General features: G+C 38.4%; 1 protein-coding gene across 1 annotated transcript in view; it reads left to right on the top strand.

Annotated features, from left to right (window-relative positions):
- The first annotated feature begins 571 nt into the window (after window positions 1-571).
- LOC148371847 (nuclear factor of activated T-cells, cytoplasmic 1-like) overlaps window positions 572-24,680 on the top strand; it is a 101,654-nt gene continuing 77,545 nt past the window's right edge. The window contains exons 1-3 of the mRNA XM_088327952.1: window positions 572-590; window positions 10,533-11,625; window positions 16,054-16,213. Of these exons, the coding sequence (XP_088184078.1) occupies window positions 572-590; window positions 10,533-11,625; window positions 16,054-16,213 (1,272 nt within the window). The remainder of the gene's footprint in view (window positions 591-10,532; window positions 11,626-16,053; window positions 16,214-24,680) is intronic.

Here is a 24,680-nt window from a genome sequence, read left to right as displayed (position 1 = left end):
CTTGAACACAAATACACGTATGGTGGTTGCATGTGCAGTAAACAAAAACACGCACGCCAACACAGACGCACACGCCAGAGTGCACACTTTAGGATCTCAGGGCAGAAAGGATCCTCGCTCCGAGCGTTATGAGTCACGGATGGGCGGTGCACTGACAGAGAACGAACGGAGGGTGTTTTCCTGCTTTAAAAACGCCACGAACGGAGGCGTTCCTTCTAACGTCATCGACCTGGGGAGACTCTTCAAGACCTTCAATGGGTGCAAGACACTTTCACTCACCTCAACCTCTGACGCGCCCGTTTCTTCAGCAGCTCTCATTCACTCAATCACTCTAGACAAACTATTCATTTACTTGGTCCCAATTGGTATTCTGCTCTTGATTTTATCATCCATCGTCCTGTTTTCTTTATTTTTGAAATCAATTTATTGCTCGTGCAGAGAAAGCCAACCGGATAAAGTTGCGCACAGCTTTTGTTGAATGCCGGATACTTTGCCGGAGCGTCTCTTGCAAGTTCAGCTTTGAGACTCCAGACTGCAGCGAGTGGGGACCCCCGCTCGTTTCATTGCAGCAATGAAATCTGCAGAAGAAGGTAAGCAACACCTTACTTGATATTTCGAAGTTCTGCGTGCACCTGTGCAAATAGATGATAAAATGGATCCTATTGGAATGCAACGGATTAAACTGAAAACTCTACATCTAGGGTGGGCAAACTTTTGGAGTTGTGGGACATATTTGGGTAGATATTAAGCCAAGGAACCGGGAGAAGTATCATGTTTTTGAGTATTTAAATATAGATAAAAATGCATGAATTTACATGTTATATTTGAATTTGTAGTTGTTTTTAATAATATAAGTCACATCAAATTGGTTTCGACACGATCATAGTTAAGCAAAATAATATATTAGGTCCCTGTATTTAGCACTAAATTTATCATTTAGTTTTGCATCATTACTGGACTTGTATTTTTATGGTGTTGTTGTAGTAGTTCTTAAGTAGTTTTTTTGTCATATTACAGTGAAAGTATTTTTATAGTGTTTCTGGAGTATTACTGTATTCTTGTATTTATGTAGTAGTGTTTGTATTATAGTCCTTCAGTAATAGTATTGTTTAACATTTTTGTAAAATTTCCTTCTTTATTATAGTACTACAGTAGCGGTCATTTTGGTCTTGGGTCTTACACATTGTGTTTTTGTCAGAGAGTAAGGAGGAGAATGATGGGGAAATAAACAATCCAGAAACTGTAAATTATATATGTTGATTCAAACAATATGAAAAGATGATTGTTATAGCGGTGTAAGATATGATATTTTGTTGAAATGATTGATAGAAGAAGCGTTTAAAGTTATTCTGGGGCCAGGTTTCTTATAAGCCTTTGGCTTCAACCTGTCATCCCTTTTTCTTTTCAGGTGATTTGTTCATTTTGTGATATAATGTTTGTCGCAACATATTTGAAAATAATGAAAAATAAAAAAGAAATAAAAATGTACTTAGGGGTGGCAAATACTGGGAACTTTGGTATCGATCCAATCCAAGTAACTGCATGGTAGTATCGAATGACACAATACCGATACTTTTTGCTTGGAAAAGTCATGTTCATTGAATGTATGAACCCTCCTCCTTTATGATATACCGTACAAACACAAATATTTATAACACTCAACATGCTTCGTTTTTTGATGACATAACTACATAACACACGTTAACAGTATAACAAACAAATATCAATATCTATATTACAGCATTTTCAGAACAAAAGCCAAGCGAGACATACTAAAGAAACATTGTTTTAATGTAACAGAATGTAAATGTAACAAAAATACAAATACTGTATTACAATGTAAACTAGCCATCCATTGCACAATATTTTCAAAATAGAGTATTTACTGCAAATATGTTGTCAATGGTCTCTCATTGGCTCTGTTGGCATAGTGAAATGAAATGATCTGCATTTATATAGCGCTTTTCAAGTCAATGACTTCCCAAAGCGCTTTACAATGTGCTCCACATTTCCCAATAGCGGCCTTGTATTGCAGCCATGTAAGACGCTAACCTGCTTATTGGAGGTATTAGGGGTTCAATGTCTTACCCAAGGACACTTCGACATGTAAGACGGACGAGTCGGGATTCGAACTGGGATCCCTTGATCCCAAGACGAGCGTGACAACATATTTACAGTTTTTGGTTCTGGAACAGAAACGTGTTTACATTTTTGGTTGCAGCTCGTTGCTGTCTGCAAAGCAAACCTTTTTAGGTGTTTATGTAAATGTGTTGTGTTGCTGCAGTAGCAGACCACTTTACCACACAAATGACACTTGGTATTGTCCTTTTCTGCTGTTAAAAAAAGGTCCACTGTGCTCTGCCCTTCGTGTTTGTCATTTCTAGCTTCTGGTAGGTGTGCTCATTGATTTGGCATTCTTTTCTGCCTGGCAGGCACGATGCAAGAGCAGGCCAGGTAGGAAGAGGTGTTAAAAATGTGCCTGTCAGTCACACATTAAGGCATGAATGAGAATGGCTAAAGGTGCTGGGTAATGGACAGAAAGCCTGCCCTATCTACATAGAGAAGCGGCGCTTTGAGGGAATTGGTAGATGAGTGAAGCATCAATCCTAGGGCAATAGTATTGATTCAATTCAAGTACTTGCATAATATCAATAATTGATACTTGGATTGATCCATTTACCTGAAATTATAAGGACAGGTCTTTGTAAGCCTGTGTCTTAAACCTGTCAACCATTTTGTTTTTCCGGTAATTTTTCATTTTGTGATGTGATTTTTGGTACAACATGATTGAAAAGGAAAATAAAATCGAGAAATTCACACGTACTTAAGAGGCACTGAAAACACTTAGAATAAATCTTTATTATGACAATTTTCAGATGCAATTTTTGGACATCAATTTGTGAAATGTATAAAGCAACTTAGGCATCACCAGCAGGTGCTTCAGTGCCTCCTTCATCCCTTTGACCAGTATTTAGAGGGTGACAGTTCTTCACCTCAAAGGACCTTAAATATAAAATCTCCAGGGAGGTCTGAAGTCACATATCATGCATCTCCAAACGTTGCTTCTGCATGTGTAATACTTGAGTCCCGTTACCTCTTATTGATGATTTATGTTTTAAAATTTCATTGGGTACACCAAAAGTGGTTGATAGTCTGCCTTGTGTGGTTTCCAGTGCTGATGTCACCGACGTTGCGGATTTGGGATTTCATTTCAGCTTTGATATTTCAGATGAACGGGTGCGGGTTTTATTATTATTCGTTTTGGACTCGAGTCTTATAATTGGTAACAGATGTCAGGTTGTGTGTGTGTGAGTTAGTGGCGCAGGATTGCGATGTGTCCGTTTAGGGATGCCGAGCAGCTCGCTTGGCAGGGACTCGCGCTTAACCACTCTCAGCCTCAGCAGTACGCCCAAGCCCGCTCGTCACACAACTTCGCAAGTCCGACACTAAAAAACATAAGGGATCCAACAATTAGTCGACGTTGTCAACAAAAATCGTAAATAGAAACACTCGACAATGAATTTAAATCTCGACTATTTTCGCCAGACACGTTTTTCCTATAAAGCCTCACACATTGTGAGGCTTAGCTACATGAATAAAATAGTTGCTGAGAATCGCACATGCGCAATACCTCTATCTTGAGCGGTACATTTACATACAAGTAGGGTGGCGTCAGCATCAAGTACGTGTACCAAAACTTCTACATTTTAAAGCCTGGATACGGCCAATAAAAAGACTTGCAGAAACGTCCTACAGTCGAGAGGTCTCACCGTAGGCTGAACTGACAACACTTTTGTTTTATAATTAAGTAAAACCAGCAAAACTGAAACTGTTGGAAACAGAACTTTTACTGATGATATGAAACAGGGGTTTGCATGCATACAGTACATGCACTGCGTTATTAACATAGCTAGAAAACACCAAAGAGACTCCAGGCTTAAAAGCTACGTCAGAAAACAGTATTTTGAAGCAGAGAGTAGATAAAAATGAACATTGTAAGTTCTCACCCCTCTCAACTGAATGTATCATCGCTTTCAAAGGCACATATGATAGCATACCTGTCAACCTGTACGATTTTGCTGTACAAAGTACGTTTTTTATGCATTTTAAGACAAGTAGGACGTACAAGGAAATCTGTATGGAAAAATGCAAATTTGTCAATAGCATGCGTCTGCCGCCTGGGGATTTCCCATCATGCATCATTCCGAACAAAAAGAAATATGGTGTACGATTATTTTGTATTTCGTACGGAAAAATACAACAGTTTGTACGGGCATGGAGCCGTGGAGGTTGACAGGTATCTGATAGGTAGGATGGAAACTTGGACATTTCCTTGGAAATCGCAATCAGCGTTATGCGCATGCGTTTGAATGATTACTCTGCATTGGTAGTACATCTAGATTGTTAAAGTTTGCAAAACACACCTTGCGTTCCATGGTAGTATCTCAGTGTCGCACGAACATTTTAAGAGCACGTTGTAGATTTGAACAAGACGGAGTCTGACTCGCCTCAGTAAGATTCAAGTATTATTCAAGCCGAAGCGGTTGGATGAGATGCATTGCACATTTTAAGCACATACATTTTGCTATAAAATAGAGCTTGAGCGTTATTCCAAACTGTGCCTGACAAACGTATTGAACATTATACGCATGCAGCCCAAAGAACAAACGTCAGTTGTTAAAACATTAAAAAACGATAAATGTCAGTGATTGAAACTGTTTGATTTAAAATTGTTGAAAATTATTTAAGACTTTGCATTTGACTACTGAATTAAGTTTACAAAATGCACATATTTGTTTTATTTACTGGTTTATAGGTATAGTCAAGTCATGTTTATTTGTACAACCCTTAATCACAAGGAGTCTCGAAGGGCTGCACAGACCACAGATTATAGCAAACTACAGACTATTATTACACCACCCCCTGATCTAAAACCTTCACCAGGGCAAGAAAAAACTCAAAAATGTCAACATGAGGAAAATTAAAAACTTTGAGAAGGGACTACACATGAGGTCATCCCCCTACCAGGATGACCAGGCTGTAATAACAAATAATATACAGATATTGAAATATACGTCATTCATAAGCTATAGAATAGAAGTGTGTTTAAAGCCTAGATTTGACTACAAAATTGTTACTTGATTTTAATTTTTTAATTTATTTGACTGTTCCCTAGAAATGGTAAGATTTGACCAATATATTTATGTCTCTGCTGACCGATCACTGGCCCGATCGATTTAAGATTCCAGGCATTTTAGGCCTTCTTATTTAATTTTTGTACGGACCCGTATGTTCAATGAAATATGTATTGTGCCCATGTTTCCTGTCTTCTTTATCATTTTCTACATGATTCAATTAACTTCTTGCGAAATTTGAGAAAAAAATGAACAGTTATCGTATTATTCGACTAATGGATTAAAATTGTGCAGCCTTATAAAAAACACATGTGTCCTCTTGGGGTCCTGCCGCAGACTACACTTAGCCAGTGGAATAAACGTGGACTCTTTTGCTCCTGTAGATACAGACAGATTCCGTGGGCAACCACCTATCTGTCCCTGAGGTCCCGTCAGGCATCGACCACAATCTCCGTACATAAATATATTCACTCTTTAGGTATGCGTGCTTGTGTGAGTGCTACTGATTCAACGGCATAATTGTTTGTCTGTGGCTTTTTTTAGGCACTGACCAAAAAAAAAAACACCAACCACTAAATATTTGCACAAAAAAAAAGCTGTACAATACCATTATATAATAAGGCTACAAATAACAACTAATTTAATAGTAAAGTAGGCGCTGACTATTTAAACTATTAGTTGAATTATTGGTTTATTGTTATTATTTTCTTAAATATGGCATGACATAATGTAATTATGTGGCAAATTATAATAAACTCAAGAAAATTGGGTATGATGAAAAATGCATCTCCAGGTCTGTACAATGATTAAATAAGAATGCCCAAACTAAAACCAATTAGGCACATTCCTCAGTCAGGAGGGATATCAATCTATAAATAAACCTCTGGTCATTTATTTAGGGATAGTCAAATAAATCATTAATTTGAATTAAGTGATCCTTCCATCCATCCATTATCTGCACCGCTTATCCTTAGTAGGGTCGCGGGGGTGGTGGAGCCCATCCCATTTGTCTTCGAGCAGTGGGCAGGGGACACCCTGGACTGTTTGTTAAGTAATCCATGTGAATCAAACACAGGCTTTTTAAAATTGATATGAATTGGGAATATTTTTAACGTCATAATCTAAATTAGTCCATAGATTCAAAACTTTGTGTATGGAAATATTGGACTTTGAATTATTAATTTCCCCTAAATCAGGGGTGGGCAAAGGTTCTGTGTGGCTGGCCACATTGTGTTAAAAAAAATGAGGTAAAGGGTCCGGTCAAGGGGGAAAAATGATTGATTTAATACAATCTCAAATTGTAAACTCATGAAGAAATACATATTTTTATTAACACATCTGAACGAATAGACTTAAAGACATCTACATGTACATGTTATATTTCATTTTATATTTTTTTATAAAACCATTCTCTCAAATTAGTTGAATCATAGCAAAGTTATATCTTGAGTCCCTTCCAAAGCTTTATATCTGATCATATGCATTGAACAACTCCAAATGCATAAGTCATTTAATAACTATCTTGATGAATAAAGTAAATGTATGACAAAAAAACTAGCAAGTACAGAATATGCTTCATAAAAAAAAAAACTATTTTAATGAAAGGCACATTGGGGAGAAAACTGGCACCAAAACAATTGTTTTACTGGCGTAGTAGTAATACCTGCTCTATTATATGTTAGAATATCTTAACCATTTTTGTTGGTGGGCTGGATTAAGAAGACTGATGGGCCATGTGTGGCCCGTGGGCCATAGTTTACCAAGAATTGCCTTCGCTGATGAATGTCTACTCAGTTGAGAAACAACTGTTGAATTATACTGTAAATCGGGTATTGATGCTTACTTGCTTTATATACAACTAATAGAGATTCACGTTTCACAATAGCTTCATGGTTCAGCAGGCTGTATTTTTTTCTTTATACCCTGCCTTATGCACAATCCTAATAGCTCTCTTCTGTAATCGAATAAGCGTTTTTGTATTGCTCTTATAAGTATTCCCACAAATCGCTGTACAATAACTTATATAAGGCAAAATTGATGAACTGTAAATTGTATAAATATTTCCTTGCTCAAATACATGTGTGCATATAGTCAATGTTCTTTGCTAATTGGTATTGTATACTATTTATATGGGGTTTTCGGCGCTCCCCTCTCAGACCCGTTTATTTATTTAAACATTCCCTAGCTTTATTTGTATTTCAATGTTATCTAATTGCATAACATTCGTAGTAATTATATTCGTAAATGTCTGCATGCTTGTTCGTGGATGAATGCATATTGCTGCTAATATCCTAAAAGGGCTTATTTCCATTTTTTATCATTAAAACATTACAGTTATGTGCAGTTACCAATGTCTAGAGTTATAAAGTTTCAATTCGGTCTTCTTCTGTCACGGTTTCCCATTGCCCTCACTTGGGCCCACTCGTTTGGCGCCAGCTGCTGCTCGTTGCCTGATTGGCTTCCCTCCTATTTAAACTCAGTGCTCTCATTCACTCCTTGTCAGTCCGTAAACAAACATCTGCACTTGCAAGACTTTGTTTTGACTCTGTCCAGTATCCTGTCCCGTCCTGTTCAGTATCTTGCTCTAGTCTCCAGTATCCGGTATCGATCCCGTCTGTCTCGTCCTGTGCGGTATCTTGCTCCTGTCTCCAGTATCCGGTATTGATCCCGTCTGCCCCTATGGATTCTGTCTTTCCTGCCCTGTCCAGTATCTTGCTCGTGTTTCCAGTATCTGTTATCGATTCCGTCTGTCCTGCCCTTGGTCATACATCCAGTATCCGGTATCCATCCCGACTGTCCCGTCCTGTCTAGTATCTCACTCCAGTATCCAATAGCCGATATCCATCCAATCTGTCCCGTCCTCTTTGTATTTCGCTCGTGTATCCAGTAGCCGGTATTGATCCCGTCTGTCCTATCCGGTATCCTGCTCGTGTGTCCAGTATCCGGTATCGATTCCGTCTGTCTTGTCCTGTCCGGTATCTGCTTGTGTATGCTGTATCTGGTATTGATCCTGTGTGTCCTGTCCAAACTTTTTTTTTGCTAGCCAACTCGTAGAGGATGTGGTTTGTGAATGTATTGAATGTAGAGCACAGCGATGCGGTGAGCAATTATAAGAAGGGGAATGCCCTTTCTTGGCTCACTCATTGTTAACTCCTTGAGAATTGACATTCAAAGATAATATTAACAGGAAGGCTTAAAAATAAGAATTGTTGATTCAACAGCGGCTGTTTAGAAGAGCAAGCAAAAGTTCTGGATCACTCGTATCAAGTGTTTTTATTATTTTTGTCTAAAAAAAGTTGGTAGAAAATAACCCAATTTGGGTCAACAGTGGCTTCATCCACAACCTGGGTTAGAGTGAGTTTTTTTAATTTTTATTTTCCAACGGCATCCAAATATATATTCTTGTACAAAACTCAATGATAAATGGGATCATTTTTTTGGAACAAAACATGAAATCATTCGCAAAAATTGCACTATTTTGTGTCACCAAATTTATGTCGATCCTGCAATATGTTTGAATGAAGCATAAGAAAATAAATACCTACCGGTACACTACACATAAATATATATATATATATATATATATATATATATATATATATATATATATATATATATATATATATATATATATATATAAATTAACAGATAAATAAATCAAGTCATTTGATAAATATGTGACATACATGTGATGTATTCGTGTATATTTATGCATGTTTTTATTTAATTTGTCATTTACTTATTTAGTTTTTTATTTTGTAATTCATATTGTCAGGTGTCTTTTTTTATTTTGTCACAACAGGATGCTATTCAATTGAGGCGGCGGATCAATTGGCTTAGCTTTTCACCTATTGGCGGCTCAGTGATGAGCGAATTTGCATACCACACCAATCAATTAATAGGTGAAAAGCTCAGCCAGTTTGACCCGCCCCCTGATTTGAATAACATTTTGTTCTGACAAAATACACAACAAAAGACATACCCGAATAAATAAATGACAAAATATATGGTAAGATGTAAAAATGTGTTCATTTATGTCACATATTTAGGTATTACATGATTTAATAATGTATTGTTGGTCTTTTTTTCTGTGAACCTTAACTTTCTGGCCGCATTGTACTAAACAATAATAAGGTGGTAAAAATTAAAACAAGTTTGGGGGGGGGGGGAATCAAGTTTTTCTAACATTCCAAGAAAATCAGACAAGGGATTCCAAAGTATGGCTTATGGTGCATTTGCGGCCAACAACAAAACATACAAGTGACACATTTAGTTTGTTAATGAAATTTTAACAAAAAATTGTTTGTACGATCCAAACTAACATTTTTAGAAACCTGTTTGGGTTTCTGTCTGAAACAAACCAAACCAAAAAAGTGGATTTGTATGAGCTGGCTAAATTACGGTAATTTTTTTCTTGTTTTCTTACCTTCTTTCCTCCTTCTCTTCATTTTATCTTTCTTTCTCTGTTTCTCTCTTTCTCTCTTTCTTTCTTTCTTTCTTTCTTTCTTTCTTTCTTTCTTTCTTTCTTTCTTTCTTTCTTTCTTTCTTTCTTTCTTTCTTTCTTTCTTTTTCTTTCTTTCTTTTTTCTTTCTCTCTTTCATTCTCTCTTTCTTTTTTTCTCTCCTTCATTCTCACTTTCTTTCGTCCTTATTTTTGTTTTGTCTGTCTGTCTTTTTTTTACACACAAAAGCATTTATATATTTGCTCATTAACTTAGGATGCGGCCGAAGAAAAAAGAAAACAATATTTTGGTTTAACCCAGCAATTTGTTTATACCCAAATTATAGTCTTGTTTAGAAAAAAAAACTAAAATACGTAAATACTGTAAGTTTGATAATATTTTAAAGGATTCGACTATTTCTTTGAATCAATTGTGGGTTATTTTTGAATCAAGTGTTTTTCAAGTTTTTTTTTTCCTTGGGCTTCAAAGTCCGAGTGTGTTACACTTGCAACTGCCTCCTTTCGACTTAATCATAAGCTCAGAGCGAAGTGAGAGTGCTGTTAGATTTCCACAGGGGAGGGCCTAATTCAGTCAGTGAGTGATCCAATCAATCAAATAAAGCATCCATCAGTCTGCTTCTGGATGGATTCCTGTAGCGCACATTTAAAGGCAAGGAGTGCCAAACAAAGTCTTAAATGAACTTATCCAGCAAACAGGCTGGCTACGCAACTTGGGACTACAGATGAACCACATATACAGTAAATGCTTTGAAATGATTGCTAAGCTTCTCCAGATGTTCAGAAAAGAAAGAAAGGAGTCAGTCTGTCGCTGCTAAGATTTGTATAGGGGTATTGTTTGCACATGTAATCACAGTTAATTATTGCTACAGACTTTGGCTATGTTAATCTTTTGAGCACACATGGTTCTGAGTTTAAAATGTGCTTGTTTATTTTCAGATGCATTCAGCTACACACCAAATGTCACCCTTTCCCTTCCACCTGGCATGGGCAACCCATGCCTGGCTTCTCAATACCACACCCTACAGACCAGCCCTGTGATTTCGGTGACTTCTTGTCACCAGGCAAGCTACAACTTCCAAAATGACAACCACGTTCCATCAGGTTATTACCTCACCCAAACTGGGGCCCCAGTCCTGGAGAGTCCTCGTATTGAAATCACCACCTACAGCCAATGCCCCGAGGAGCAAGTGCAAGAAAGAAACTGTGCTGAACACATCATCAAGAGAGGCGTAAACTCCATCGTGACACTTACGCTACCCAACGGAGAGGGCTACCGTGACCCCAGCTGCCTCAGTCCTGCCAGCAGCATCTCTTCACGCAGCTGTAACTCTGAAGCGTCGTCCTACGAGTCGGGTTTCTACAACTACGACAACTCCCTCCAAAACTCCCCCTGGCAGTCTCCTTGTGTATCCCCCAGAGGGTCTTCTTCACTCTTGTCCTGCCCGCATCCCCGCGGGTTCCCACCATCCCCTCACAATTCCCCCTCCACGTCGCCTCAGATTGGGGCAGTGGCAGAGGAGGGTTGGCCGGCTCAACCGCGGGACTCCAGGCCGAACTCCCCATCAATCGGCGGAAGTGGCGGATGCAACAATATCAGTGCAGCAGGGGTGGGGAAGAGAAAGTACACCTTCAATGATACTCCCTATCACCAGACGTCCTGTTCACCACGACAGTCGGGTACGCCTTCACCACATGGTTCCCCCCGAATCAGCGTCACAGATGAGAATTGGCTTGCAAATGCAAACCAGTACACCAACTCTGCTATTGTGGCAGCTATCAACGCCCTAACCACAGATGTAATGGTGGACATGGGAGAGGGAATCCCAATCAAGACCCGCAAGATAATCGACCATCCGCCTTCCATGAGCCTCAAGGTGGAGCCGAGCGTAGAGCTGCTCAGGCACGAGGGAGAGATCAGCCCCGAGGACTATCCATCCCGCCTAGTTTTAAAGAAGGAGAACTACTGCGGAGGATTCCTGGAAGTGCCCCAGAACCCCTACTCCTGGTCCAAACCAAAGCATTACCTCAAGTGGGTACCTCATGATTCTTTATAATCTTTCTAGATACTAACCCCAAGCGTAGAAAGATACACAACAGGGCGGGGTGGCTCAGTGGTAATCGTGATTGTCTCACAACAGAGAGTAAGCGTACAATCCCCGAATACCATTGTGTAAAGAATCCATGACCGCTCATATTTCTGTGTGCCAATAGTAGTCAAACTTAAATGGAATTGAGGGCCTTGTTCAGTGGAAGTGCCACAAACAAATACAATTTGTTCTTAAGAATATGGTAAGTATTCTTTCATGGTTATTAGTACCTGTAGCCATGTATATTTTACTTTAAACGTAGGTAATTGTAGTAGCTAATCATTTTGAACAGACTTGGACAGTTTACAGTCAAGGTGTCACATCAACAAACCCCTTTTTGGCTGTTTAATCCTTTATAAACAATGTATATTCATTGTTGGGACGCTTGATGAGGAAAACCCCACGGAACAAATGGTAACCACCCAAAAACGCAAGTAAAGATTAACAGGGTGGTTTGATTGGAGGAGCGTCAGGATGGGCGGAGCTATGTAAAAAGTAAAACACCTCCTTCTCGTACATACGTTGGGATCCTTTTCGTTTGCAATATTTTGACATTTTTACGAAATAACTGCTTGCATCTTACATTTAGGACAAAAATGGCGGTCAAAATGAGCGTCGAAACTCATGAAACAACTGCAGGGGGAGACAAATTTTAAGTTGTATATGACCATGGTAGATGGATAGATAGATATTCATTTTGATATGGGACTTTGGGACTTTTGCATTTTTATTATTTTATACATATGAGATGCATTTTTGCCCTGCGATTGGCTGCCAACCAGTCCAGGGTGTCCCCTGCCCACTGCCCGATGATTGCTGGGATGGGCTCCAGCATCCCCGCAACCCTACTAAGGATAAGCGGTGCAGCTGATGAGATGAGATGCATTTTTTTTCCGGATGAAACTTGTGTTTAGAATTTCTGGTATCTCGAAAACATTTTTCCTGTAAGAAATAACTGAATATGAATTAATCTCTTGCCAGCCTCCTAAAGTCATCCAAAGTTAACTCTAAATAGATAAAAAATACATTGCCCTGATCACTATAAGCACAGTTCAATAAGGTTCAGCGTAGTTCATTTTTAAAAGGAAAATCATTATTTTTAAAAAACTTTTTTCCGTCTTATCAATAATTTATATTACAAACCAACAGGGATGATCACTAATACAATGATGCACTGCCTCATTTTTAAATAGTTTCCTCTCAAAACAGTGCTTTCAATGCTAGCAATACACCTTCATCCCGGAAATAACGTGTTTGATAAAGATTGTGAGCAACAGGAAGTAAGAGTGACAGGCCAGGCTCAAGTGGAAACAGTCTGTAGGTTAATCAGCCGTCTTTCTGCTGCGGTCTGTCGCGCCATCGAGCCATCTCGGTGATGTCATGCTACGACCGGACAGATAAAGTCCTGTGGTGGGAAATCACTTCGTTTTAGGTCAACAAACAGCAAATTCTACAAATATGCTGGGGACTGGTTACATTTGGCCCACCCGTTGGGTAAGGGAATCTGCATTTACCATTGTCTTGTTAATGTTTGTTTTGGTTAAGGTATCTTGTTGGTGATCACGTGGGAAGCGTTTTACTCTCCGTGCAGAGAACAATGGTGTGGAAGAAAGATGGTTGTAGACTCAAGTGGCAGACACGATGGATTTGATAAAATAGAATTGAATTTATTGTCATCGTAAAATGTCAAATGCACATCAAGATTTAAAAGGAAAATCCCGATGATAAGATACAACAGTTTAAAATAATACATGTATGGCAAGGGTGATAGTATAACATAAGTGTTATCAAATTAAAAAAATAAAGAACTGAATTAGTCCTTGTCATTATTGCACATTCCCGTCCAAGCATAGTAACCCTTCGTTTAGTTTGAAACGTGATCGTGATAGGGTGTCTTAATGTCCTTAATATTTGAAATATAGATTATTTGTATTTTTTAATGTAATGGTTTTCTTGCCCAATTCATATTAAATATAGAAATACTAACTTTTATGTTTAAATTGCCTTTTTTTTTAATTTAAAAACCTACGTTTTTATAAAGCTTTTCATTTTTTGCGTCACCAGAAATATATAACATTTATTTATTTTTTTGGTCCTTTTTGTCTTTTTCAAAATTTTTGGTTGCCAATCCCTGATCTATACACTATTTAAAAGAACATTATAAATACATTAAACAAGTGTATCACGTAAAATAAGAACATTCAAATTTAACAAAAGGACAATGATTCTATCAGAGGGTAAATATTGTTAGTCATTTAAAGTATTTGTTTTCTAATCATGGTAAAAAGTGTGGATTATTTAGCAGTTCTGGGTAGTAAAAAAAACTTAATTCATTAAAAATAATAATTGATTTAAATTTTAGGCCAAAATACATGATCGCTCATGAATGCAGTTTTTTAAGCTATTTGGCGGTCAACATGAGCCTCACCCAAAGGGAGGTGACGTAAATGTCCACCATTATGCTGCTACGGGTAGCCAAAAGCTTCAAAAAGGCCGGGGGGGGGAAATAGAAGTAAAATAGTGCGTTTTGGTGACCGAAGTTTGTGTTCTACCTCGTGATTTTTAGCAATCATTTTCAATTGCACTCCACCATACAGCAACAGCTACTGGAGAACTAATACCCACTGTACCTTTAAAATGAGCACATTTTATGTCAATAATGTAAAATGAATCCTGTTTTGTGTATTTAAGTTTGATACCACTTTTTTAGAAATAAGTACAATTCCGATACTCAAAGCTTGTCTAGTCAATAATGTTTTTACACCATTTGTATGTAAAATTCCATTTGTCCGTCAAAAAATATGTGCCATTTTTAAAGAAATACTTCTTAAATCCTCACATAAAACATTTCCTTAATATTACATCAGGTTCCTTATTGTTAAACGGCCTTTAAAGGTATACTGTGTAATTAAGAAGAAGAAGAATTTACTTTTATTGTCATTCTTGTGCCCATGCACACAGAACGAAATGTAGATATATCTGACCCGCACAGTTAAACTGTAGCAAACCGATGTAGCCGCAGCCGAACAGGGCGCCGCCATTTTATACCCAACTGCTGTGTTGGGAGTCATTAGGTGACCAAACCACCAAATTCCAACCCCTAATGCAGAGCGCCAAGCAGGGAGGCAATGAGTAATTAACCTATAGATGTTGCTGTATTGTGTAGTGCCAATAAAAACGAGTGTTACAAAGCAGATGAAAGAAAACTACTACGGAGACTCAAAGTGACCAAACTGCACCATTTTTCCTCTCATTTCTATTTATCTTTAGCAGCAAGATGGCAGACAATCAATTCAGCTCATGAGCTTCATGCTTTATAAAGCAAATACAAATATCTTGACCTGCAAATATTTAAAAAATGTATGTGTATACAATAGTTCATGTATTTTTGCGCATTACTTAAATCAATATATTGTTTTTGTAACCGCCACACAATGTCTCATTAAGGGGGCAGTGTGTAATATTGGCAATAAATATAATAAAAGTGGTACCAAAAAAACATTCATCTGTTAAAAAAAACTAATTAAAAAAAAAAACATTGATTTAATTACTAGACAAAATACATGAACTATCATGCCAATGTTCATTTTTATAAAAAGAAATAGGTCAAGAAATGTTTATTTATTTTATACTGTGGAATCCCCACTTAATTCAGGGCCTCGCTGCCACGCTATATACCACACTCATACCAGACAACACAGTGCCATCTGGTGGTCATATATTACACATTTGGGCTTTGAATGGCAGAAATCTTAGAATCTTCTACAATGGGAATTTGGATACAGTGAAAAAAAGGCTTGTATTGGCATCAATACACATCTCTAATAGATGGTCTTGTTTTCAACCAAAAAACAATCAAAAGTGCATACCTGTATATAGGATTAGTTATTGTAGCTTGGAAATGTCATTTCTCCTTCCTTGCAAGCTTGCAAATCATATAACATGAACACATTGGATGTAGAGCCAACAACGATTGCTCCCTCTTTTTTTATAAAACAAAAAGACACATCATTACCCATGCTCAGGGGATTACACATGATTAGATTACAGAGCATGATGAAATGGAGGATTAAGACAGTTTGAATTACACAAAGTGTCTAAAATAAGGCCAATTTGAAGCAAGGTCAAAAAATGTTGATTTTTTTGACAGAATTGGGGATTGTGGACAAATTCAAACCAAAAAACATTTTCAGTGGGAGGTAACCAAAAGACGAATGTAAAGATTGTGTGTCAGACATCTGTTCAAAATGAGGCTTGAAATATTAAACAGAGCAATCCTGTCCAAGTCTTGGCTTTTCATCAATAATTTTGCATGAAAACGGTCTCAGAAGCAATAATAATCCATCATGTGCAATGTACTGTAATTGCAGCCCATCCCTGCCAGCACTTGACTGGCAGCTTCCATCCTGCTCCGGTCCATACAGTTTGCAGATTGAGTTACAGCCAAAGTCACACCACAGGGCCCACTACGAGACCGAAGGCAGCCGGGGGGCCGTCAAAGCTCTTTCTGGAGGACACCCAGTGGTCCAGGTATGCCCAAAAAAAGTCAAGTCGTATTTAATTGTACAGCCCTTTAATCACAAAAAAAGTCGTCCCCTTGTCTGAAACCTACAAAATGGCAAGGAAAAACTCAAAAAACTTCAGCATGAGGAAGATTGAGAAACCTTGAAGGAATGATCAAGATCCAATGGATGTTGTATGGGCATCAATAGCCAATACACAGTCAACATTTACAGAAAATATAGATAATAACAAAAATTGTGCACAAAGTCCAGTTGACAGCAACAACAAACTTCCTGTCTCAAAATCTCGATAAAACTGCAGTTTGAATTGTTGTGCTTCGAACGCATCGTAAAATAATACATCTTAACTTTTTTGTGGAGAATATTGTTTACTTCAAAAGCATTTTTTAAGGTACAGTGTGTAATATTCTCCTATTGATGAGTTTAAAGTTTAGTAGACACTTAAACTAAGGAGAGAAGACACCGATGGATTTTGAAATTCCAAGAAAACCAGGAGAGAGTGCCCAACTTCTGATGAGAGATTCTAATCTATCCTAAATACCCTGCCTGCACTTAGCCCATTCTTTTTATTTAGCCATATTACTTCTAAGGCTACCCCCAAAAACCTTGTGAAAGGTAGGAAAAAAATTAAAAGAAAAATTAAGTGGCTTGGTCTCTGTAATTTATTTTCTTCCTTGTGCATTGTAAAGCTTGTTTTCAGTTGCACTACACAGTACAGCTGTATGTACATTTCAATTTTTGCATGATGTCCCTTTAAATAGAAGTCCAATCTTTAAATAGAAATTAGTTTGACAAATATCAATATTTGAATGCATGTGAAATTCCAACTATAACAACACAGAATAGCTATGTTAGTAGTTACTTGTTTTATATGGTGGTTTGATGCTGTATATTGAGCAGCCAAGGAAAGATTTTCCCTGATTAGTAGATTTCCACTATCTCACAGCAATTGAAGTTTTGCACTTTAACTAATCTACAGCATTAAATTACATTGTGTTTGAACTGAATTTCTATCAAACTTTATCTAATGCGTAAATAGTGCTTCTCAATGATTTGACTCGATTAGTATGGATCAGAACCATAACCGAGGTCCGAGGAAAACACTTAACGAAAATGTTAGTATCGCCAACAGCACAGCACAGAGCCACTTTTATACTCACACACCTGCACACTATGTTGAAAACTTAGTTTGCACAAGGTGGTGATCAAGAATAGGACCTATGTCAAAGAGCAGAATGAACACTTTGATTCTCGCTTCTGTTCACTATGCTTAAAATGAGTCAGGAGCCATGAGTGTATGAAAATTTTCCAATAATTTTTGGTTCTTCTTATGCTCTCAAGTTTTTTCATTGTTAAAACTAAACAAACACATCATCCAGAATCCTTTTTGGTGGTCCATGACTTACTTTTTTTTTCCTAGCATAGATGTTGATAGCAACACAAGTATTTTGTCAATGATGTCATGCTGTCAATGACCTGCTCATGATGTCATCACATCCTGGTGTGCTCTATGTCAAAAGCATTTGACAGTTTGAGAGCTGTAAACCCTATAATGCCAGGACCTCTATTTCAAATGTACACTCTTTATTGGGTAAATGGGCACATTCACTACAACGAATCATAGTTTGAAAAAATATAGTTTTCAATCAAAGTACTTATTATGGTTCTTTGAGCTTGTTTTGGGAACAATTGTATACTTCTCAATATGGAAATAAAACCAATAACATAATTTGTAGGAAGAAAAAAATGGAAAGAGGAAGAAAAGAAAGAAAGAAAGAAAGACAGAGAGAGAAAAGGAAAGAAAGAAATAAAAAGAGTGTAAATAAAATGCATAAAGAAAGAAATCACTTAAGGAGGAAAGAAAAAAGAAACACAGAAAGAAGGAAAGTGAAAAACAGTAAGAACAAAAAAGAATGAATCAAACCTCTATTTCAAATGTACATTCTTTATTAGGTAAATGGGCACATTAACTACAACAAAACATAGTTTGAAAAAAATAGAAATAATATATATATATGTATATATATAGAAAGAGAGAGAGAGAGAGAGAGAGAGAGAGAGAGAGAGAGAGAGAGAGAGAGAGAGAGAGAGAGAGAGAGAGAGAGAGAGAGAGAGAGAGAGAGAGAGAGAGAGAGAGAGAGAGAGAGAGAGAGAGAGAGAGAGAGAGAGAGAGAGAGAGAGAGAGAGAGAGAGAGAGAGAGAGAGAGAGAGAGAGAGCAGTCCTAGGTATAGTTAAGATACTTCGCAGAACCTTCAAACTCCCAGGACCTGATGATGACACAGATACCACCTCACTACGGGTGAGGAGAATATTTTATATATATAAATATATATGTACATAAATACACACACTCACATAGCGACGGGCAGCTGTTTTTACCAATAATATGTACATACTGTGGCTCGTACTTCATTTTGACACTCCGATGAGAGGTGATGTGTGCCTAGGATCATTTGTGCACACTGAATTGGGATACCGAATAAGAATCGGAGAAACGACACAGTCATGACAGTTGGCAGGATCATACAAGGATTCATGAGTATGTGCTAGAAAAGACAAAGCGTGGCCCTTGAAGTGCATAAAGCATTCTGTCCCTCACAATGACCCTGAAGTCAAAAATGATACATTAACTGTTAACTTTCAGTTGTGAAAGTGGTGCTGTGATTTGTGTTGATATCGTTTTAGATAAATAATTAGGTAAAACAATTGTTTACGTTTTCAAACCCCTATTTACAGGATCAAGTCAAGTCATGTTTATTTTTATCACTCTTAATCACAAGGAGTCTCAAAGGGCTGCACGGACCACAGACTATTGCAAACTACAGACTATTGTTAAACCATCCCCTGATCTAAAACCTACATGAGAGCAAGGAAAACCTCAAAAACCTCAGCATGAGGAAAATGAAGAACCCTTGAGAAGGGACATCACATCGCATTTGTTCAGCAACCAAAAGTACTTTACTTTGTAAATGTTTTATGTATTTTACAAAAAACCTTTTTAACACATATTGAACAACAGAATCTGAAAGAGGGTGGAAGTGATTTCAGAAAAACACATTTGAATTCGTATGATATTTTGTTGCCATAATATCGACTTTATTGGGAAACAAATATGAGGCGTAGGATTGGTAAGTGACTAAAACATTTCAAATAAATTACTGTATAAACATTTTTTATTTTATTTTTTTACAAATAACTTCTTTACTGTGAAATTCTTATAATAATATTGCTCCTCTACTGCACTACTGATTCCCACAAGGGGTGGAAATAATTTCAGGGTTAGGGTTAGTCAGTAAAAAAGTGTTGTACTTTTTTACTTCAGATGATATTTTGTCGCCATCATGTGGACGTTACACAGTAAACAAAATTGGGGCATAAAAATGATTAAATCCTTTAGCATGTGGAGAATTCAAACTTTGTCTGTGAGAGAAAGCCTCTTCACATGCCTTTTGGTGATTGTGTGTCCAGAGCAACTAAAATTAAATGTAATGTGTCTGCTTTTATATAGCGCTTTTCAAATCAATGAAGACCTCCCATAGAGCTTTACAATGTGCTTCACACTTACCCATTAACACACGCTCACACACCGATAGGAGCGTCAGCCATACAAGGCAACTACTTGCTTATCGGGGGCATTCGGGGCTCAGTGTCTTGCCCAAGTACACATCGACATATAACACGGAGGGCCCGGGAATCAAACATGCAACCTCTTGATCCCAAGACAAGCACTTTACCTCCTGAGCTACTTAAAAAGACTTGCAGGATTGCAATGTTTTACAGACGTGCAAATCTTAGACCACAACGTTATTGGCGTACAGGAAGACACAAGCGAGGCAACTGTTGAGCTGAATACAATGCAGAACACAATGCTCGGTAAAATTCTACAAAGTAGTGAAACTGCCAAAAGTAAATGCGATGCAGCAAAGCATTATTGTATTCACAAAGTATGATGAAGTCTCATTCTTCACTCATCCAGTTTAATTTAATGTGTCTCCAGTTGTGTTGTTGTCATCATGAAAGCTGGGACATGTCATATTCCCCCCCGTGTAATGCGGTAATGAGTGGCAGGCGGTGGATGGGTGAGGTGCAGTCAAGGAGAATAAGTCAATAATGACACAGGGGCACGAGTGTAGGAAGCAACCAAGGAAGTGTGTGCGAAAGATGCTCGAAAGAATGAGAAGGGGGCAGAGGGAATCGGTGCAGCTGGGGCTCGGCTTGCCTCTGGAGATGCTCTGCATCCTGCTGATTAGGGCCTCCGTGGCCCTGAGCTCGGCTGAGCGTGGTGCTCTTCATACGTTTGCGGTAAAGAGTCACAATCCCGGCGCCCTTCGGACTGCCACTCCCCACTCCACGCTTCAGTGACCCCTGTCTCAGAGGGGGTTGAAAATGTTACTCCTTTTGAACTGCTCATCCTTCACCCTTTACCAAACCTGCACGAACAGGACTGCATGCGCTGCATCTCCGTGTGCTAGAAAAGCATTAAGAGTATTCCCAACATTTTTTTCTTCAATTAAGCTTCGCACATTTAGTGATCCTCTCCACAATTACGCATATATGTTGCAAAATAATCCACGAGCCATGGGACCTGATAAATCTCAGAGTTGACCCATCTGGCTTGTGATGTCATTGAAGGAACACACCACTCTTGAAACGGCGAATCCTGTTAACACAACATGTGAGACAGCTCCAAAACAGTAAGCACTTGTAGTGAACAACAATAGCCTTCCCTTTATTTCTGCTTGGAGAAATTGTTACTTAGTTAACCCTATCTCTCGGGGCCTTGTACTTTGACCTCCAAAAGTCCCGTCGGGTAAGTTTACTTGCTGCACTTACAGCGTGCGTTCCTTGTTTGCCTTTGCCTTCTTTTAGGTAAGTGACTGTTGCTTTTCGTTTGTGTTTTTCACCACGTGTGTTGCAGTTGGTACAATTTTGTCTGGCCAACTCCCCGTTAGCGTCGGGGCTGCCCAGAGCTTTCCTGTTTTGTTTGTTTCCAGTTGGCGCTCTTTGGCTGCCCAGCTCATGTTGTTTGGATGGCTTGCATGGCGTTAGGGCCAGTTTTTCTGTGTGTGATTTTCTTTGTTTCTTCATGGTTAGCATGGGTGCTCACTGCATGTTTTTTGGCTGTCCAGTCTAAGCGTTTTTCCACTGAAATTGCTGACGCCTTTCATCGATCTGTCCAGGTTAACCCCCCAGTTCAGATTCAGATTCAGATTCAGATTCAGATTCAGATTCAAATTCAGATTCAGATGGCAGCTCTGTGTTTTTTTTTTGTGATTCAGCCCCTTTTTAGTTTCTGACCCTTTGTTGTACCATTACTGCATCCACCTGTGACAGAACGCCTAGGCATTCTCCACAAAAACTACCAAAATTTAGCTAAAAACATTCTTAACCTTTTTCCACTAAAACATCAAACAATATAGCGACTGTCTGACTAGGATGCTGGTATTCCTCTGATGAAGTCAGAGCTCAGGATAACAAAGACAAGTCTGTCTTCAAAATGCATTTTCTCTTAAAATTTAGGGTTAAGGTATTTGGTTTTCGGTTGGGGATCAGGGTTAGGGGGTTAGCATATAGGTTTTAGGGTCAGTCCTTATTACTTCACTATTCTGCTTGGTGTGCATCTAGAAAGAGTACCTCTGCAACAAAAACTTTGGGAAAAACTGCAAAATAAAAAAATAAAAGAATAATATATAATGCAAATAAAATGGCCCAGATGACACACTAGACAATCCTTGGCAATATCTAACTCAAGGTAGCACTCGATTGTAAAGAGTGCCCTGTATTTATTTGGGACATTGCACAGAAAGTGAATCCTGGACCCTAGGTGGGATAATTGGATGTGCAAAGGAGTAAACACATGTTTCCCCGAGGTCTTTTGTATAGCAGCGGTGGAAAACATACTGCAAATGTGATGTGTATTACATATAAGTTCAGAGGAAGGGAGACGGGTATTAAGTCACGCACATGTTAATAGGGATGATGGCCACATCCTGTAGAAATTACACCATGTCTGTTGCTGCTTTAGACTTAATGAGAGAGTGAATGAGGTTGTGTGTACGTGTGACTGAGGAAGACAGAAAGCCCCTATAGGCTTGTCATTATCCTGTATGAACCCACCATATGCAAGATTGTCCTGTATCTTCGGGTTAATACTCCGCAGGTGTTTTGGACTTTTGTTACTAAGCGTCTGTTGAATGTCTGTGTTTTCTGAATATGAGACTGAAAACTCTTTTTATCAGAATACATTATTTTTTAAATCTAAATTTGTTCTAGTGTTGGGACTAACGGGTACAAACAAATGTGTTCCTGAAACGTCCCTAATTTCCTTGAAAACGAGTACTGTAATGCAATATTGATAAAACTCTGTATCTTTACCATGGTTACTACATGGTGCGCTAATTTTGTCCTCTGCTACTTATGAAGTTAGGGTTGCTGAACATTACTGCATCACTCATGTTGTCACTTACTACCCTCGCTCCATATTCACTTACAAAATATAACTGAATACAGTTATGGCAGCACCTTTTCAAGGGGAATACGAGGGAGCTTAATTTCTCCTAATGGAGATGTTTTCTCGACCATATATGCACATGCATCTTCACCAAATTTCTAACTATAAAGTGAACTTCTCCAAATCAAGGGGTCAGCATATATGCACATTTTTTGTTGTGTCACCAGTAGGGAGGTGGGCATGGCTTTTATAAGAACAACAAACCAACCAGAAATCAATAGTGAAAATATGAGTGCAGAATTTATGGTATAAGTATGCTGAATTTTTTTAATTATAATATTTTTAATGCAATATACCGTAAATGGAGAAAATAAGAAAACATATTAAACAGTACTTAGAAATTGAGAGAGATATATTCAACTGTTGCGATAAAACAAGGACTTAATTTGGACTCGGTATGTAGATTGTTTACATCAGTGTTGTGCTTTTTACTGAATAACATAATTAGTTACAAATACAAAAGTTACTTTGTTCAAAAACTAATTCAAGAACAAAGTTCAGCACACGTTTGCCCCATTGATTTCCCGTAGGGGTGTTGTTCTTGTAAAAGCTCACCATAGCTGTATTTAGTTGTACTTCGTCAATAAATGTGCCCACACTTTATAAGCATCGAGGGTTATATGTGACAATGTGAGTCATGTAAGAGTATTGAGCAATCTAAGAACGCTTTAATTAATTATCTACATTTAATAGATAGCAGAATGGCAAAGTAACGCACCATATAGTAACAACAGTAGAGTTAGAAAAAAAATAATAATTACGCATTACACCACTTGTTACAGATAAAATAATTGCTTTTCAGGAATGCATTTCATTGTAACTTGTTAGCCCCGATGCTGGTTACCAGCGATTTTGATTATATGGTGTATATCATGTCTTTAGAACATTATGTTTGCAGAGAGCTTTGATAACAGTGAATTAAACTTGACAGAGCAAGTGTTTGCCATACGACTTACAGAATATGGCACAAAGGTTGAAGCTATGTTACTAAAGAGGCTGAATCCACTTCTGTTTCTCTTTTCCCTTTCTCCTGCCAAAGGAGCCCCGTTTTTAGCTCCCGCTACTGATCTTGTTTTCACTTTCTTAAATCCCTGCGCCACGTGTACGTCTTCAACTCATGACTGTTCCCCGGGCAGTGATGAAATCAGGAAAAGATGTCCGCCTCCGCAGGCCTGCATCGTGTAATTGCACTCAATAAGACGGGTAATGCCTCATTCTTCAGAAAGTCCTACTGAAGGACACTAATATTTAGCAATTGAACAAAATAGTTTGAGTATGGGTTATGAATAGTTATCAAAACTTCTATGGGGGAATCAATCCATTGAGTGATCCATGCACTAATCATACATATACAAATGGTAAACAGTATGTATCCTGGGTTGCCCTTGGGCCTCCTTCCAATGATACATGCCTGGAACAAGGGAGGCGTCCAGGAGGAATTCTTATCAAACGCCCAAGCCACCTCAGCTGGCTCCTCTCAGCATGGAGGAGCAGCAGCTCTACACTGAGTTCTTGCCAAATGACCAAGCTTCTACCCCTATTTCTAAAGGAGAGCCCGGCCACTGTGTGGAGTAAAGTCATTTCAGCTCTATCCGGGTCATTGTTCTTCCGGTCATGATCCACAGTTTAACACCCTCTGCTAGGTTCTTGAGAGTGCGTGGGATTTAGACCATCCAGTCCGTGTTTCGGACGAAAGGGTACCAGGCAGTTTATCAGGGCCCGTGACCTGATATGACCTGTGCCCGAGTTTGGTCCCTAACCTCAACCCTAACCCTAATCCTAACTCAGTAAATCAGATTTACTTTCAGTGGGAGTTGGAGTACACCGAGGCTGCCCTTTTTTTTTTACAAATTCTGTTCATAACTTTTATGGACAAAGCTGTGGTGTGGAAGGGGTCTGGTTTGGGAGCCTCAGCATCGCATCTCAGCCTTTTGCAGATAACCTTGGTGCTGTGTGTTTCCT

Source organism: Urocampus carinirostris, chromosome 2 (genome assembly GCF_059441175.1).
Source record: "Urocampus carinirostris isolate Australia breed hairy pipefish chromosome 2, RoL_Ucar_1.0, whole genome shotgun sequence".
NCBI classification, from domain to species: domain Eukaryota; kingdom Metazoa; phylum Chordata; class Actinopteri; order Syngnathiformes; family Syngnathidae; genus Urocampus; species Urocampus carinirostris.
The sequence above is the reverse complement of the archived record's forward strand: the minus strand, read 5'-3'. Positions and strand labels throughout refer to the sequence as shown.